This window comes from Cygnus atratus, chromosome 3 (genome assembly GCF_013377495.2).
Source record: "Cygnus atratus isolate AKBS03 ecotype Queensland, Australia chromosome 3, CAtr_DNAZoo_HiC_assembly, whole genome shotgun sequence".
Lineage (NCBI taxonomy): Eukaryota > Metazoa > Chordata > Aves > Anseriformes > Anatidae > Cygnus > Cygnus atratus.
Genome location: NC_066364.1, coordinates 96,478,832 through 96,493,538, shown reverse-complemented (window position 1 = coordinate 96,493,538; position 14,707 = coordinate 96,478,832). Strand labels below are relative to the sequence as shown.

Here is a 14,707-nt window from a genome sequence, read left to right as displayed (position 1 = left end):
AATTTAACACAATTTAAAAGCTATAAAACAATAAACAGTAAAGAAAAATTTCTGGGTATCCATATAAGTCAGTCTAGCAGAAGAACAATCTTACTCATTTGAAGGCTTTTAGTCCCCATTTCCCCCAGTTGTTGTCTTTTCCTGAAAAGGGCATTAAAGATGCACAGATGATTGGCTTGTTCTCAGTGAAGCCTGGAAGATTGCTTATTACACGCTTCTGTCAGTCTCACAGATGCTTTTGCTTATCTGACTCATCTCCCTTAATGACATCTCACTGGCAGTAAGCACTTGAAGAAACCAACTTTTCTTCAAAGTGGTGAAAGATCATTTGACTCTGCCCCTTTAATTTGTATAACACTTCCTCCAGTCACAGCTCAGGGAGCATCTTGGCACCTCTGCTTCCTACCTGACAGCATCCAGCCTCCAGGTTCATTTAAGAACTCACGCTGAGATATTCAAACATACAGAGAGGATTTGGACACCTGCCTACTATTAAATGTAATGGAAAATAAGCATGCAAATGCATTAGTCAGCCTCAGAACTTTAGTGTCTATTTAGGGACCTACCTTGCCTCTCCTATCTCATTTGTATGATTCACAAAAGCTTAAGGGCTTTTAGTAAAGGAATCAGACGTTTCCTGCTGCAGTGGAAGGCAAGTGGAGCCGATCCTTCCAGGCTGACTCAGCTACAAGGACACCTTTTCTGGAGCTCTCCCAAAAGCACAGGCACAGCGCAGAAGTTCCCACCACTCCTTGGATCACGGTGAATTGCCACTCAATCGCATCAAACAGCTTTGGACTCATTCAATACACCAGTATCTCCATGGTGCCTTAAGATCCCACGTGCTGCAGCAGTAACAAAAGCTATCTGATCACTTGCCTTCACCAGAGCTACCACGTCCTTCACAACTTCACCTCGGTATTATTTGCATATTAAGAAACCAATGCAAGACCTCACTTTTATCAGCGTTTCTTCACTGGCAGAAGGCAGCAACCTCAATGAACTGGGATTAATCAGACTTTTCTGAAGTGCTGACTACCGGGTATGTCTGATGTAGCAAAGAGGAGCTGCACAAGAGAATCTTTTTTGGTATTAAAATTAGACACCAACTGCCCATGATAACCAGGGTTAAACTAAGATTTGCCATGTTTTTAAAAAGGCAAATATTTTTTTAATGAAAAAAATGTGTCGTCACAGGAGTTCCCCTACCACGCACACAACAAAAAAAACAACACAGGAATGATAATTTGCGTCAAGCTTGGGAAACAATACCGTGGTATAAATTTTATTATCAAAGTAGAAATCTGACCAAAATCATCCACCTAAATGACAGGAACTCACTAGGTCACAAAAGCATGAAACCAAACATTTACTTAGGCTTCCCGTCAGCCTAGATAAACTGACTTCAGATAAGAAAAAAAAAAGTCCCGCAGACTTTTTCTACGTCTTGTCCAGGATAACAGAATTTAGCCTTGCATTTTCCAGAGCTATTGAATACAAATGAGTATCAGACCTGCCACTTGTGCTCACTATAATCTCAGTTTTCACTTTCATAAACCCAAGTCTTTATTTGTTACAGTTTCAACAGAAACTTTCCAAAAATAAACAGAAGCAATACACAGACATCTATATACAAACCATAAAACTCCTGTTTCAGTTTAAACCATCCACTCATCCACTTTACCCAAATGTTAGCTATAAACATCATTGATGGTTATTTCATTGCTTGCTTAAGTGTGCAAGAAAACAAGAAAAGCAATAGTGTCAGACAAAAAAAATATATCCTAGGGTAGAAGAATTTCAGCTTCTAAACTGGTAGGGAAGGGAGGGCTGTCTTCAAGTTGTCATGCAGGACACTATCACATTCCCAGTGATTCACTCCAAACTGTCCAGTCTTCATGTTCCCATAATATTATTCGATATTATCAAAATTATGAGGAATATTATTTTAGACGGCCAAAATATCCTAATTATCTAAAGACTACACAGAAAGTGAAATCATTTAAATAACAAGAAAAGTATTATAGAATTAGTTATAGATACATTTTTATGGAAGCTACAACACACACGAAAACATCTTTTCTGTAGGGTTTTTTTTTTTTGAAGTAACTAGTTGAAAGAAAAATATTTATTTCCAAAGGAAAGAGTCTAATAGAGAAGATTACTGTCAGCTTTCAGTAACTATTTTGTTTCTTTCTACCTTCTCCCTAACACTGGAGTCCAATCAACCTCTCTCCACCCAATCACTAGATATAAACGCTTATTTTGACATTTTTTCCATCAACCAACCAAACATATTCTCAATGTTAATTATCAGCCTTATACGAATTCACTATTATTTCATGGTTGGCACGTAAACACAAAGACTTAAGATTTGTTTCCATGCACAGCCTTCCCTTTTGCAATCAGCTTACTTCAACACTTGCCAAGAAAGGGACGAATACGTACTAATGTCCCTAATGGGACACCTTCTCTATCGAAGTCTCATCAACATCCATTTTGTCAAAAATGTAACTAGAAAATAAATATAAACTCGGAGTCATCTGCAACCTACCTTTTGAAATACACTATAAAAAAGTATCTCAAGGTATGAACTATCTCTTCATATTATTTCAAGGGTGAAAGAATTGTCGTCTACCTAAAATTTTCCTCATGATCATTATTAAAATCTCCCAAAATATGAAAAAACAATATGAAAAAACCCCTCACATCTAACCTACTTCTAATAAGCTTTAGGTTCTGTGTCTAGACTTGGCAGCTGAAAAGAGATCACCATTTTCTTCAATATTTCTTAGTCAAATTTGACTCAGACGGATGCACTGGAAGTCTGTAACTGCGTGGTCTTAAAAATACTCTTACCTGCTTACTAAATTCATCAAAGTTCATAAGGGGTCCATTGTGGAACAAGGGATAGTAAAACACATATGCCAGCATCCACAGGAACGAATGTGATGATTTCTGGGCAGGTTCGTGCCAGCAGTATTCCAGGCTGAAACTTGTGTAGAAGAGGCAACGGACAGACACCGTGAAGAGAAGCAGATAATACTCATTTTCAGTGTCGTACCACTTTCTCTGTAAGACAATACAAAGTCAGCTCATAATGGTGCAGTGCTATGGTTTTAAAATTGCAAGACAATGTTACCAGTCAAGACCCTGACTTTTCAGGTCACTGGCAGCAGAAAGCAACTAAAAAGCTAACAGAGGCCAGAATGTATGTCTGAAGTGAACATCGCTAACATCTGAAGAGTGAGCACTGTCTGCTGAACGAGCTGCTGAGGGCAGAAAATTATAACAGCTTAATTCCAAACTGTAGTACGTTTTGAAGAACTGTGAAATTAGGAGAGCTTTTCTCACAGCAGTGCCATTTTTTCCCCCCTCAGGTTTTGTCCAGTAATAGAGTATCCAAAATAGCTGGCAATCGTTATTGATAACTAAAGAGCTACTAGGACTGAAGCCAAGGCTGCAATTCAGATCCCAAGAGACTGAAACACTCACTAGGAAGCCCAGGGCTAGGAAGGTTTTTCTGACCCTTTGTCATGTTTATGATATTCCCTGTCACACATTTTCAACAAAAAAAAATATATATATTTTTATATACGTATGTTGATACACGCCCATCACAAAAAAACATCAGCAAATTTGTCTGATTATATTTGTATTGCAGTGGGCTTGAGAAGCCCTTTCATCTCTCAGTGAGACAAAAAATCTATCTATATCACATGAAAAGACCCTACCAGCTCATCTTCCTACCCCCTCAAAATTAGAACAAACCTTACAACTTATTCCTAGTTTTTTTCTCTTAGTCCAAATAAATGCAAGAATGACATTTCTACACAACTAAGAAGCGTTTTTTCTAAAATCTGTATTGCCAAAAGCACTAGTGAAACAGGATAACTGAGTTTGCACCAAACAGTAGCGAGCAAGCAACTTTTTGGTATAAATGAAAGTGTCAGAGCAACAGTCTTCATTTCCATGTAGAAGCCTGCAGACACCAGTTAAGATCCTGTCAGTCTTGACTGAGCAACTCCTGGGTATGAACCCCAAAAATCAGCACTTTAAATTGGTATGACTATACCTCTAACAAAGAAGAAATACGTTTACTAGAGGACTAGCATGGTATTTATCATGCTTCATCCCCATGGGGTAATTCTTCCACATTAAGGCACATAATTTCATCTCAATGCACTGATCAGCATGACTGAGAGGAATGTCCACAACTACCCATAAATTACAATTAAGAGTGGCGAGGCCAAACCACATTTCAAGAAGCATCAGAAATCCAGATCTCAAATCCAAACCCCAGCTCTGGGGTGAAGTGGATTTTTCAAATTGAAATCCTAATGAGCAGACCAACAGGAAGACAGAAAAATATCTGTGGGTTTTCCAAATGATTAATCATGTGGATGTTATGTACAGCACTACTCTCAATGGACAGAACAGAGGAGGATGTGTTGGTGTCTCAGTCTCACAGGCATCTGAGAAATTTAAAGAAGTCTGACACAAAAGAAATTAAAGGGACACAAGTTCATCCATAGCAAAATGAAGCAGATCCCACCATACACAAGTAGTTAGCAATAGCACAAACAAAAATAGTCTTATACAAAAAGGGCATGGATCTGAGTAACAGCAACAAAAAGCAAGCAGAAACAGTTGGTAAGTATTTGGAAGACTTCCACTAATAGCCATCAGCATTTGGAGTGGAAAAGGAAGGGAAACACCTTATTTGTGTCACAACAGTCCTTCCAAATCTCCAGGATTTTACTCCGAACCACAAACCAAGTAAAAGAGAACAAGAAAAAATAGCCAGAAACAAAAATAATTCATAAGAGTGGAAAAGTAACAACATGTGGGTCACTCAGCAATATGCTTCAAAGGAAGGTGAAAGAGAGGACCATTTAAAATGCATGTCCAGTGTAGTATCCATATTGTCAAGCGAAATTTTGACCTGCTGCTGTGACTGTAGAATTCCAAACTATTCCTTCTGTCAGGATGACAAACTTACATCAAGAGCACATGGCTTAATAAAAGAATTGGGATGTAATTCTGTATTGCTTGCACAGTCTTCAGTATCCTTGTGAAGTCAGTCCTTCCAAAGTCACATATCAATTCCTTCAGAGTAAGTACAAATAATTTAACATTTAGAAGATACGGTATTTAATTCCTGCAAGGTATTCGGTATTTCGTTTCATGCAAGTTACCAACAAGTTTGAATTGGCTTTTGAGTAATGCCTCAGCAGCAGACTTTGCTTTTAAGGAACGCAAGTGCTGGCTTCTGCTATCCAAGATGCAACCTAACGTTCAAAATAATGAACAGAATCTTTCCAAAAACTGTATCAGCAAACAGGGACGTTGCCAATGTCTGGGCAATAGATAGAGATGTTTACAGTAGATACAAAGGCTACCCCAAATAAACAACAAAGGCTTGTTCATCAGCTTTCCTAGCGGTATCCTTAAGCCACAACCATGTGGATACCACTCTGTAGCATGGATTGCCAGCTCTAAAAACCAGGTGTGGGGGGGGAAATCCATATCACTTTCTAATAATATCTACAGGCTATTAATGAAAGAACACATTTGCCCCAGATCTTAACTCCAGTTTCCACTACATACTTAAATAACAAAGGATAATCTCATGTGCTGCTGGGTCTGACCAAAAGAGAGAGAAAGAAGCCTGAGAAAAATACTTCCGCAACAATATTCAGAAAAAGAAAGACCAATCAGTAGGTAAGATAAGAAGAGAGAAGTGTAAACCTGTCTCCCATTTCTTTCTCAGTTATCCTGTATTTAATAATTGATACAGGGACAGTCATTTATTTTCTGAACACAGGCTGGAAGTCACTGAGAGTGTGAAAACATGCCTCTGTGGCAGTGAAGGAAAACAAGACTCCGGAGTCAGGCCGCTGACACTGAACAAATGTCTTGTCACCACTTCTTTTCAAAAGAAGAACCACCAAAAATTCAGTTAAGGTCTTTGATTTATTCACACATTTTCAATTTACCAAATTCATATGAATTAGAGCAAGGCTCACATTTTGTTTTCATCTCCAGTCGCCAACCTCACAGCAAGGTGCTAGTATATGCTTGTGCTGTGAAAATGTATTCACAGGCACGGCTGCAACATCCCAATTCCTGTTTCTGAAAACCTCTCTTAATCTAGGTGTGTACTACAGAGTTTACGCACTGTATAATTGATGCTGTGCTTTTTTCTCATCATCAGCAGCCAAAATTCTATGCCTGATCATAGCCTAAAGTCTTTCAAACTACCAACATTACGCTGGTAGTCCTCCCTCAGAAAAACCACACAGGCATTTCTCAAGCATCAGACCACCACCAATTTCACTCCTCTCGTTTGCTGTTTGAGAGTCTTGCAGGATCTGCAGCATCAATATAGAACAAAGAGAAAGGAGGGAACAAAGATATGCCTGACAAACGCAAGAGCTAGAGATGGCAGCTTCAAAGTATAGCCAAAGCTTTAGAAGATGTGTGTAAGCAGGCTAGCGTGTACAGTACACTGAATTTAACCTGATTGTGTCAGCTGTTATCTAGAAGACCAAAGAGCAGTAACCGTGACTTCAGTCACACGCACCGTTATGAATCAGGTTATGTATTATTGTAGCGAGCTACCTTTCACTTTATGCCTTGAAAAAACACCCAAATCCACACTAGAGAGCCCACTAAAGTGAGGGCTCATCATGCTTATGGACGTATCCACATTTATAACTTAGAAGCTCTCACGTGATCCATATGCAGTTATACTTCCTGAAGGTTTTCAAGCCAACCTCTGCTTCCACCAACTGAAGGGACAGTAGTTGGTCTAAAAGATGGCTACCATAACAACAAATAACACTGTAATTAATTTGATGCTTAATTCATGCTTCTGAAATTACCTTGGCTTCTTCCACAGCTGGTATGTGTAAAGTGGATAACAGGACAAGAGAGCACATCCACGTCAGGAGCGATATCTGAAACTGAGCCACAGCAAATGAAATAGCTGCGTATAACAAGATGACCGCAAAGCCCTTGATTCCTAATAAAAACCAGCAGGCAGCCATTCCATACACCATCAAGCACCATGGTTTATACTGTTAGGAGAAAAAAAAAAGAAAAAGAACAATGAATGATTTTTAAACTTCATTTCTAAAGCAAAAAATAAGTGTACCGTTCTATACATAGTAGAGTGCCAGGCCTACCATTCCCATAGCTAACTAAAACACACAGAAATTCACCACTGAATTAAATACATACATACCTTCTCCACGAAGAGCCTGCACATTTGCGATACCAGCAGATGACCAGCCAGAAGCAACAGTATACGTTCCCTTCCCCATTCAACCCAGTAGCTCCACTCAAAGTCCAGGGAATCCTGGGCATACAAGAGAAATGATAAATATGCCTAACCACAAAGCCATATTCTTAAAGGTCAATGAAATGTCTCAGTAACATACGAGGTCCATTATCCAATACCTCAGAACTCAGTAACTGCGGATTTTTTGTTTAAGCAATCATGTCTGATTATTTACAGTGGTGAGCTCCAACAACTCCGTTTTGCCTTCAAATGCCCTGAAATCCACAGAAAGAAGCAGAAGAGCAGAGGGGCACTGCCAGCGCAGAATAAGAAGTGCACTAAATGGAGCTGATACCTGCCCCACCTGCACACAAAGCTGACACCAGCAGGAGCCTGCAGGGCCCCAGGTGCAGCATGAAAACACTGCCACTGACAAATACAAGGTTGCAGATGGCTCAGACCCCAAGTCAATTTCAAAGCACATAAGCTCTTAAGCATTCCCATGACAGAGAGCTACATATTCCACTTCTTTCTGCAGGACAGGCTCCAGAACACTGGATGAATTAATCCAAAGTTTCCTTGTGCTGCTGCAGGCTCATTAGCAGGTTATGAGGAGGAAAAATGAGTGCTAGGCACCTTCAGTATTTGCCTGAACGCTTTCTTTTGCTGAAACCTATTGAAAACAACACAACCAAGACATGCTCTAAGCCAGAGGTAAGCACATGGCCCACACACTCCTCACGGTTGCTTTTGAGATGGCCTGATTTCACAGAAATGTAGGCAAGGCAAAGCAGCTGCAAACAAAAATAAGTAGGATGGTGCCAAGGAAACCCTGCCTGGTTACAAGTGTAGGCAAATCACATGCAACCATACCAATTCATGCTATCCAGCCTGGACAGCATGAAGGAATATGGAGTACCAACCACTATTTCTATTCCCAGAAGTAAGAGAGGGCAATCGATAGACTTTCAGGTGAGAAAAGGTGAAAGTGAAACCAAGTCCTGACTGCCATACGTGTGTACCTACACTTTTCTGAGGGATAAGGAAACTAGCTTGGCAAACTTACAGTTTGGATGAAATGACACCTTGCTCTAAGAGAATTTTTACTCAGTGTTTCCATAAAGCCTAATTGTGACCAGGTGAAGCCAGGTCAGCTTGAAACTCCTGAAACATGCAAATGTCATTTTAAACTACATAAAACGGATCAGCTGGCAGCCCCCATTTCCCTGCTAAAAGTTAGGACTCACAAACACACACAGCTGCCTGCATGACTAGGCCTAATTTCAGCATCTTATATGCTTCCAATCTCCAGAATATTTTACGGCTTTCTTGAAAGCACCTGTAGAGGGGCCCATACCAATGGTAACGGTGGGCCTAAGTAGCAAAATAATTCCACAGATATGCATTCTTGGCTTCATTTAAATCACCTTCAAAATTAGTTGCATGGTTAGTTTTCTTCAAAAAGAAGTGGGCTGTGTTATCTGGGATTTAGTTTGCCTTAAAACAAAAACTTGTTTCTTTAAACATTAATGCTTCAAAATCTGTTCTCCTCTATGGGGGACTACAGGTCAATCAACGGTGCAACTATTGTTCACTGATGTTACACATTACCCAAACAACCAAATGATATGAAAAATGGAAAAAAGGCTGGAGGAAATGTAAAGGATGATCAAAGCTGTGAAGGCCAAGTAGCAGCACAGGAGATTATTAAGTGATATTACTAATGAGAAACACTCAGACCAGCAACCAGAAAAAAACTGCCATTATGGTGCTTAAATCTAGATATGCCTGGCAAATCTTTTCCCTCATTAGAAATAAACAAAGGAAATTAACTATGACTGTGAAAATCTGTAAAGTTACTATGAATTTCTGAGGCTAAATTTGTACCTCTGGTGAGCATAAGACACTTTTGGAGCTGTTTTGTTAGCATTATTTCCATGTTATTGAAAGGTAGTTCAGGTTAGCCTAGGTCACAGAGGAAAGTGTGCTGGAAACAAGAAACTAACAGTGCTTATGTTATATCACTCCACCCCTCCAAGAAAAATAAACCTGCTTGATCCCACAAAGAGTAGAACATTAGAAAAAGCAGATTAAGTACCGTGGTATCTCTCATCTTGGAGGCACTTATCTGCTTATTTGTATATTAAAAAAATACACAATGCCTATGCTTTGAGTTCTTTCTCTTGTTCTTCACAGAGCTTTGGACTCTGGAGTCTATGGGAGTTTGGCTACGGAGGGAGAGAAATGTGTCAACAAAACAGAAACAACATCAAAACACTCAGAAGTAAAGTTTCCTTACAAGGTACCATCACCGGAAAGAACAGCCCAATAAGGAGCACAGTAAATTGTTCTATGATCTCTACCTCTCAGCAGAGCACTACTCAACACATCAACTTACCACAAGGAGGACTTTAAGGAACTGCAAGGACAGAAGCTTGCAGCAAATCAACAAAATAAAAAGTGCTGGTAACATTCATTAATCCTACCTTTTTAAGGCCCCAAAACAGAGTCCCTTGTTCCAGTCCAAAGTTTCTGTCAATTTCACCTTCATACTCTGCAAAGAATAACAAATCTTCACTAATGACATAATCCTAAGAAAAGCAAGGGTCAGCAACAGGACACTCTGCTTCTAAATAGCAACAAATTCCCCTCATCTTCTTCACAGATGTGGACGCTTAGATCTGGGGAAGGGGAGATGTCTGCAAGGAAGGAACTCTGACGTGAAGCCAGCACCATTTCCTCCTCCCCAGTAGGCACAAACAAGAGGCCTTCTATAGCCAGATCCTAGACTTTGATCTCTGCTCATCCTGAGCCTTTGGATAATGAATGCTGAACAGCCTCGACCACTAGACCCTGCATGTATTCACCACAACAGGGGGAATTAACCCTAATATGCACTTAAAGAAGCATTTTCTGGTTCCCTTTTCCTCATCCCCGCCCATCAGGTATTTATACACTTGCCTAAGTTTCCCCAGTGCCTCCTCACCTCTAAGCTGACCAGTTATCATCTTGGATAAAAGCAATATTAATTTAAAACAATAATTAATCCAAAATAATAAGCAGAATAGATAGATGCAACAGAAAGCTGAGCTTGAGTCATTTAACCCACAGGACCTATAATAATCACAATTCCTTATCTTTTAGGACTGTTTGGTATCTCCCTCTAGTGGAAAAGGGAGATGCGAGACGTGAAGGCAACTTACAAAAAGCGTGTAGTAAAGCTTTTCAGTGAACAAGCCTCAGGAGTCAGCTTCAACAAAGCATTTTGACTTCTTCATGGGTAAGGTTCTGCAAAAATGCATGCGTACCCCAGTGTGCATTTATCAAGTACTTGCCCACTTCGGTGGGAGCGCATTTCTGGCTTTACTGCCACTAACTTGCACAGTTGGAAGGCAGCAAGGTTAGTTAGCACAAAACACCTTGCTAATTAAAACCTAACACGATGCAGTACACAATTCTCTAACTAGGTGTTATTCTGAATTATGTAATATCCACTTTGTTACCATTAAGATACGAATGTGACGCACTGGGAGGCGCACAGCCCACACTGTGTATCACAGCCACAGGAGCAAGGTCTTAAATTGTGCACCCAAGGTCAGCAGCTCCTGGATCCCAGCCACAAACGGGGCTCATTCACCTCCACCGCCTCTTCTAACAGAGGTTTTGTCCTTACCGAGCCTCCATGTGTCGTTCCCTTCTGCCACGCACACACACATCTCTGAATTTTACAGGACCACTCACTGTCTTAAACTCAACCACGTGTACTAAAATTTGCTTTAGCGCGGTCTCACTGCTCTTGAGGGGAAAACAAAGAATAAAGCCACCACCTACAAAATGAAGGGAAAAGCGCCCAACAACCCCTTTTCCTAAGAAAGCCTGAGCTTCTAAGGCGTCCGTCATTTCTGTTTTGACAGCTGAGTGCCAAGGTACCATCACCGAGGGCATTCCCAGCGCTTTAAGCACAAACTCTTCATGTGCCTTAGAACCAAACCCCTGGCAGAGCGGGCACCTCGCTAGCGGTTACTTTCATGTTGCCAGCTTACTGCCAGAAAAAGCGCTGATGCTTTTTGGAGCGAGGAAGAAACTAACAGTGCAGACAAACCACACTGAGCCACGGGCCAGAAACACAGGAGACGTGAGGCCACCGGCACCGCAGACTTACTTTGAGAAACTCGGTGCACTTCATAGAAAGAATAGAAGTGGGAGCCAACCGTAAGGAACAGGTAGGCGGCCATTTCCCACGCCGGCAGCATCACCAGCCCCGGAGCCGCGCCGCCGTCCATCGCCCCGACGGCAGCTCCGCAGTAAGCCCTTGAAAACAGCAAGGAAAACAAAGTCGGGTGCGAGGCAGCCCGGCACCCGGGACCTCCGCAGTGCTCTGCACACCCACCGGCATGCTGCGAGCGCTCCGGGCGGACAGAGCCCTCCGTGGAGCACGGCAGCACCTCCCCACGAGGGTTTGGGTTTGCCTCACGGGTACCCACGCGTGCCCGCAGGCGGGGCACACGGCCGGCGGCACGCCCGCAGCCATCTCGCATAGCCCCGCGCCCCGGCAGCCGCTCCCCTACCTGCTGAGGGGCCGGGGCGGCAGCACCTCGGGGGCAGCTCCGAGGAGCCCGGCGGCCCTCCCCCTGCCCCTTTCCCCGTCCCCGTCCCGGTCCCTGTGCCCCCGCTGCCGGCCGCCGGGCGGCGGAGCGGACACCGCGGCCTGCACCGGCCCCGCCGCGTTTCCGGCTCCGGGGCTGCGGCTCCGCCCTGGGACCGGCCGCTGGAGGCACCCGGAGCGGGGCCTGAGCTCCCCGCCGCGGGCTGGATGAGCCCAGGGAGCCCCCAGGGGGCTTTGGGAGGACGGGGGGGGTCGGGGAGAAGAGGGGCTGTCGGTGAAATGAGGTGGTCTGAGAACGGCTTCGTTCTGGGGATGGTGCTTGGGAAGATGCTGCTCGTGTCTCGCCGCTTCTCTGTTCATTAGAGCGCTACACCTCTCGTCATCACATAACTCAGTCACTGAAATATCGTCTTCTTCGAGCATGAAATATGCAATAGATGTATGGTGAACATTGCCCGAGTCACTGCCACAAGACCGCTTTCCTGGCCCATGGCTTTCACCTACTTTTGCTCCCCTTTCTGGCTGAGATGCCTTTAGGGATGTAAAGCATCTATCTCCAATTTCAGATGGCATTTTATATCCCTGTCCTACCTGTCACCTCTCAGCAGGAGTCAGCTGTTCCTGTGGAATTGTCTGTGTTGCCCACTTAGAATCACAGAATCATTAAGGTCGGAAGAGACCTCCAAGATCATCTGGTCCAACCATCCCCCTACCACCAATGTCACCCACTAAACCCTGTCCCTAAGCACCATGTCCAGCCTTTCCTTAAACACCCCCAGGGACGGTGACTCCACCACCTCCCTGGGCAACCTGTCCCAACACCTGACTGCTCTTTCTGAGAAGAAATGTCTCCTCATTTTCAACCTGAACCTCCCCTGGTGCAACTTGAGGCCATTCCCTCTAGTCCTATCACCTAGTTATCTGCGAGAAGAGGCCGACCCCCAGCTCCCCACAGCTTCCTTTCAGGTAGTTGCAGAGAGCAATGAGGTCTCCCCTGAGCCTCCTCTTCTCCAGACTAAACAACCCCAGTTCCCCCCAAAAATATAACAACATTTACATAACAGCACCAGAACACCACCACTGTTAAACTTATTAAAAATTCCCACAGTATTGTTGCAGTTCTGGCCACTAAGGGTCAGTAAAGCTTATATTTTCCTACAGTTTTGTGGTTTCTCTTCAACAGCATGAAGTCAGTACAGAGAGAAGGCCCTCTAGATGGCTGCATAATACAAACTGTATGTGCGTAGAAGCGGTTTTGCCACTTTAAAATGGGAAGAGGCTACATCTTGTACATCAGGTTACATTGAAAATGACATATTTTTAATTAGTTATGCGGTGACATCCAGGGGGCCATGCATATTCTGTGACCGTGTAAGAAGCTCTGCTTTCATAAAGTTCACTGCCAAGCTAATTGAGCAAGAACACCAACAAACTCTGACAATGGTCCCATCTGGTAGATTTTCCTGTCTGGACTTCTAAATTAGATGAGATTTTTTTTTTTCTTTCCACATTTATTCAACGGATTTTATATAGTAAAATGTGAGAAGAATCTCAATGAATGACTTTGCAAGACTAGCTGTAAACTAAGCTGTTGAACATAGCTGGCATGAGCTACATACCGACACAGCCCTTACAGTTTTGGATGGCATGAATAAGAAGAGAATCCTGCTGTTGCGATAGTCAGTGACAGGCAGTTGATGAACTAGAAAGCCAAAACCTTAAAAAGTGATACCAGAAAGCCCCACTTACAATTTAATCAACAAGAATATGAAGTTTTTTAAAAGTCTCTTGACCTGCATCTAAGCACCTGCAAAGGCCTGTCAGCCCCCCCAAGGCACACTGCCTTTTATGAAGAAAGTGGTTTGATGCTGTGCAGGTTTCTCCAAAGTCAAAACACGGCAACCCAGTTTGGGCAGAACGATGGTAGAGGTGCTTCCCTGGGACATGAGGAAGACAAACTCGGGGTGTCATTTCTGCTTGAGGTTTTTTACCACTCCTACTCATTGCAAGAAGGACTACAGGGTACAGAGGTAACAACCTGCCAAAGAGATCCACGTCCCTCTTCAGGACTGGGAGTCAGCAGGAAGGCTGACTGCTGTCATCTTAATGAGAGGTGTAGTGCCAACCCTCCTGCAGATCTGTCAAGGCCTCACTATAAGAGAGAGCCCATCTTTAGTACACGTCCTTGTCACCTTTTTTATTTCCGTTTCTTCTGAAGCTGATATATGCACTTGAGTTTGAAGTGTTGATTTTTAACTATGAAGTTCAAATGCTCTTTGAGTCTCCCTTTCTTATGTGATGCCACTGTAGATGTGATCATCAGAAGCTAAAGCAAAAAAAAATCCAGAATTAAGAAGGAGAGAGAGCAGATCTTTTAACAGGGCCCTTACTATTGACTTTCTGTGGAGGTTTTTCAGAGGTGAGCTCCTTGTAGAACAGTTAATTACTAGGGCCTCTTCATGACCATGGTGAAGGGACAGGGTGGGGGAGTAAAAGACAATGAGGTGGAAAATTAGGCATTCTGTTCCTGAAAAAAAGTAAACCAAAGCTCCAGTTTTTGAGAAAACCCTCTTTTCAAGTTGTAATTTTTTAGAATGAAATTAAGAAGTCAGAGTGAGTGTTTATGAATTCAGCAGTAGAGTCCTCATGCAGGCTAAATCACTGAGGTTCTTGTTTTTCTGAATATAAATTCCACCTGAGAATTACAAGCTGTGCCCTAGAACTTACCCTTGTAGGTTTATATATCACAGCATTGAGCTGAGCCTCTTGTTTTCATTCATCCTCTGTGAATCATATGGTAATACCCCATGCACCCA

At 42.7% G+C, this 14,707-nt stretch overlaps 1 protein-coding gene across 4 annotated transcripts in view; it reads right to left on the bottom strand.

Moving 5' to 3' along the window:
- The window catches only part of HHAT (hedgehog acyltransferase), a 164,306-nt gene extending 152,335 nt beyond the window's left edge, over positions 1–11,971 (bottom strand). The window contains exons 1-6 of one of the 4 annotated variants that reach the window (XM_035559862.2): positions 11,854–11,971; positions 11,448–11,596; positions 9,772–9,839; positions 7,250–7,363; positions 6,888–7,082; positions 2,860–3,072 (exon numbers count right to left, since the gene is read on the bottom strand). In XM_035559862.2, coding sequence (XP_035415755.1) covers positions 2,860–3,072; positions 6,888–7,082; positions 7,250–7,363; positions 9,772–9,839; positions 11,448–11,568 — 711 coding nt within the window. In that variant the 5' untranslated portion in view covers positions 11,569–11,596; positions 11,854–11,971. Of the gene's footprint in view, positions 1–2,859; positions 3,073–6,887; positions 7,083–7,249; positions 7,364–9,771; positions 9,840–11,447; positions 11,597–11,675; positions 11,751–11,853 lie in introns of those variants that run through there. The other 3 variants (XM_050709754.1, XM_035559845.2, XM_050709753.1) reach the window with 3 other exon arrangements.
- Positions 11,972–14,707: the final 2,736 nt, after the last annotated feature.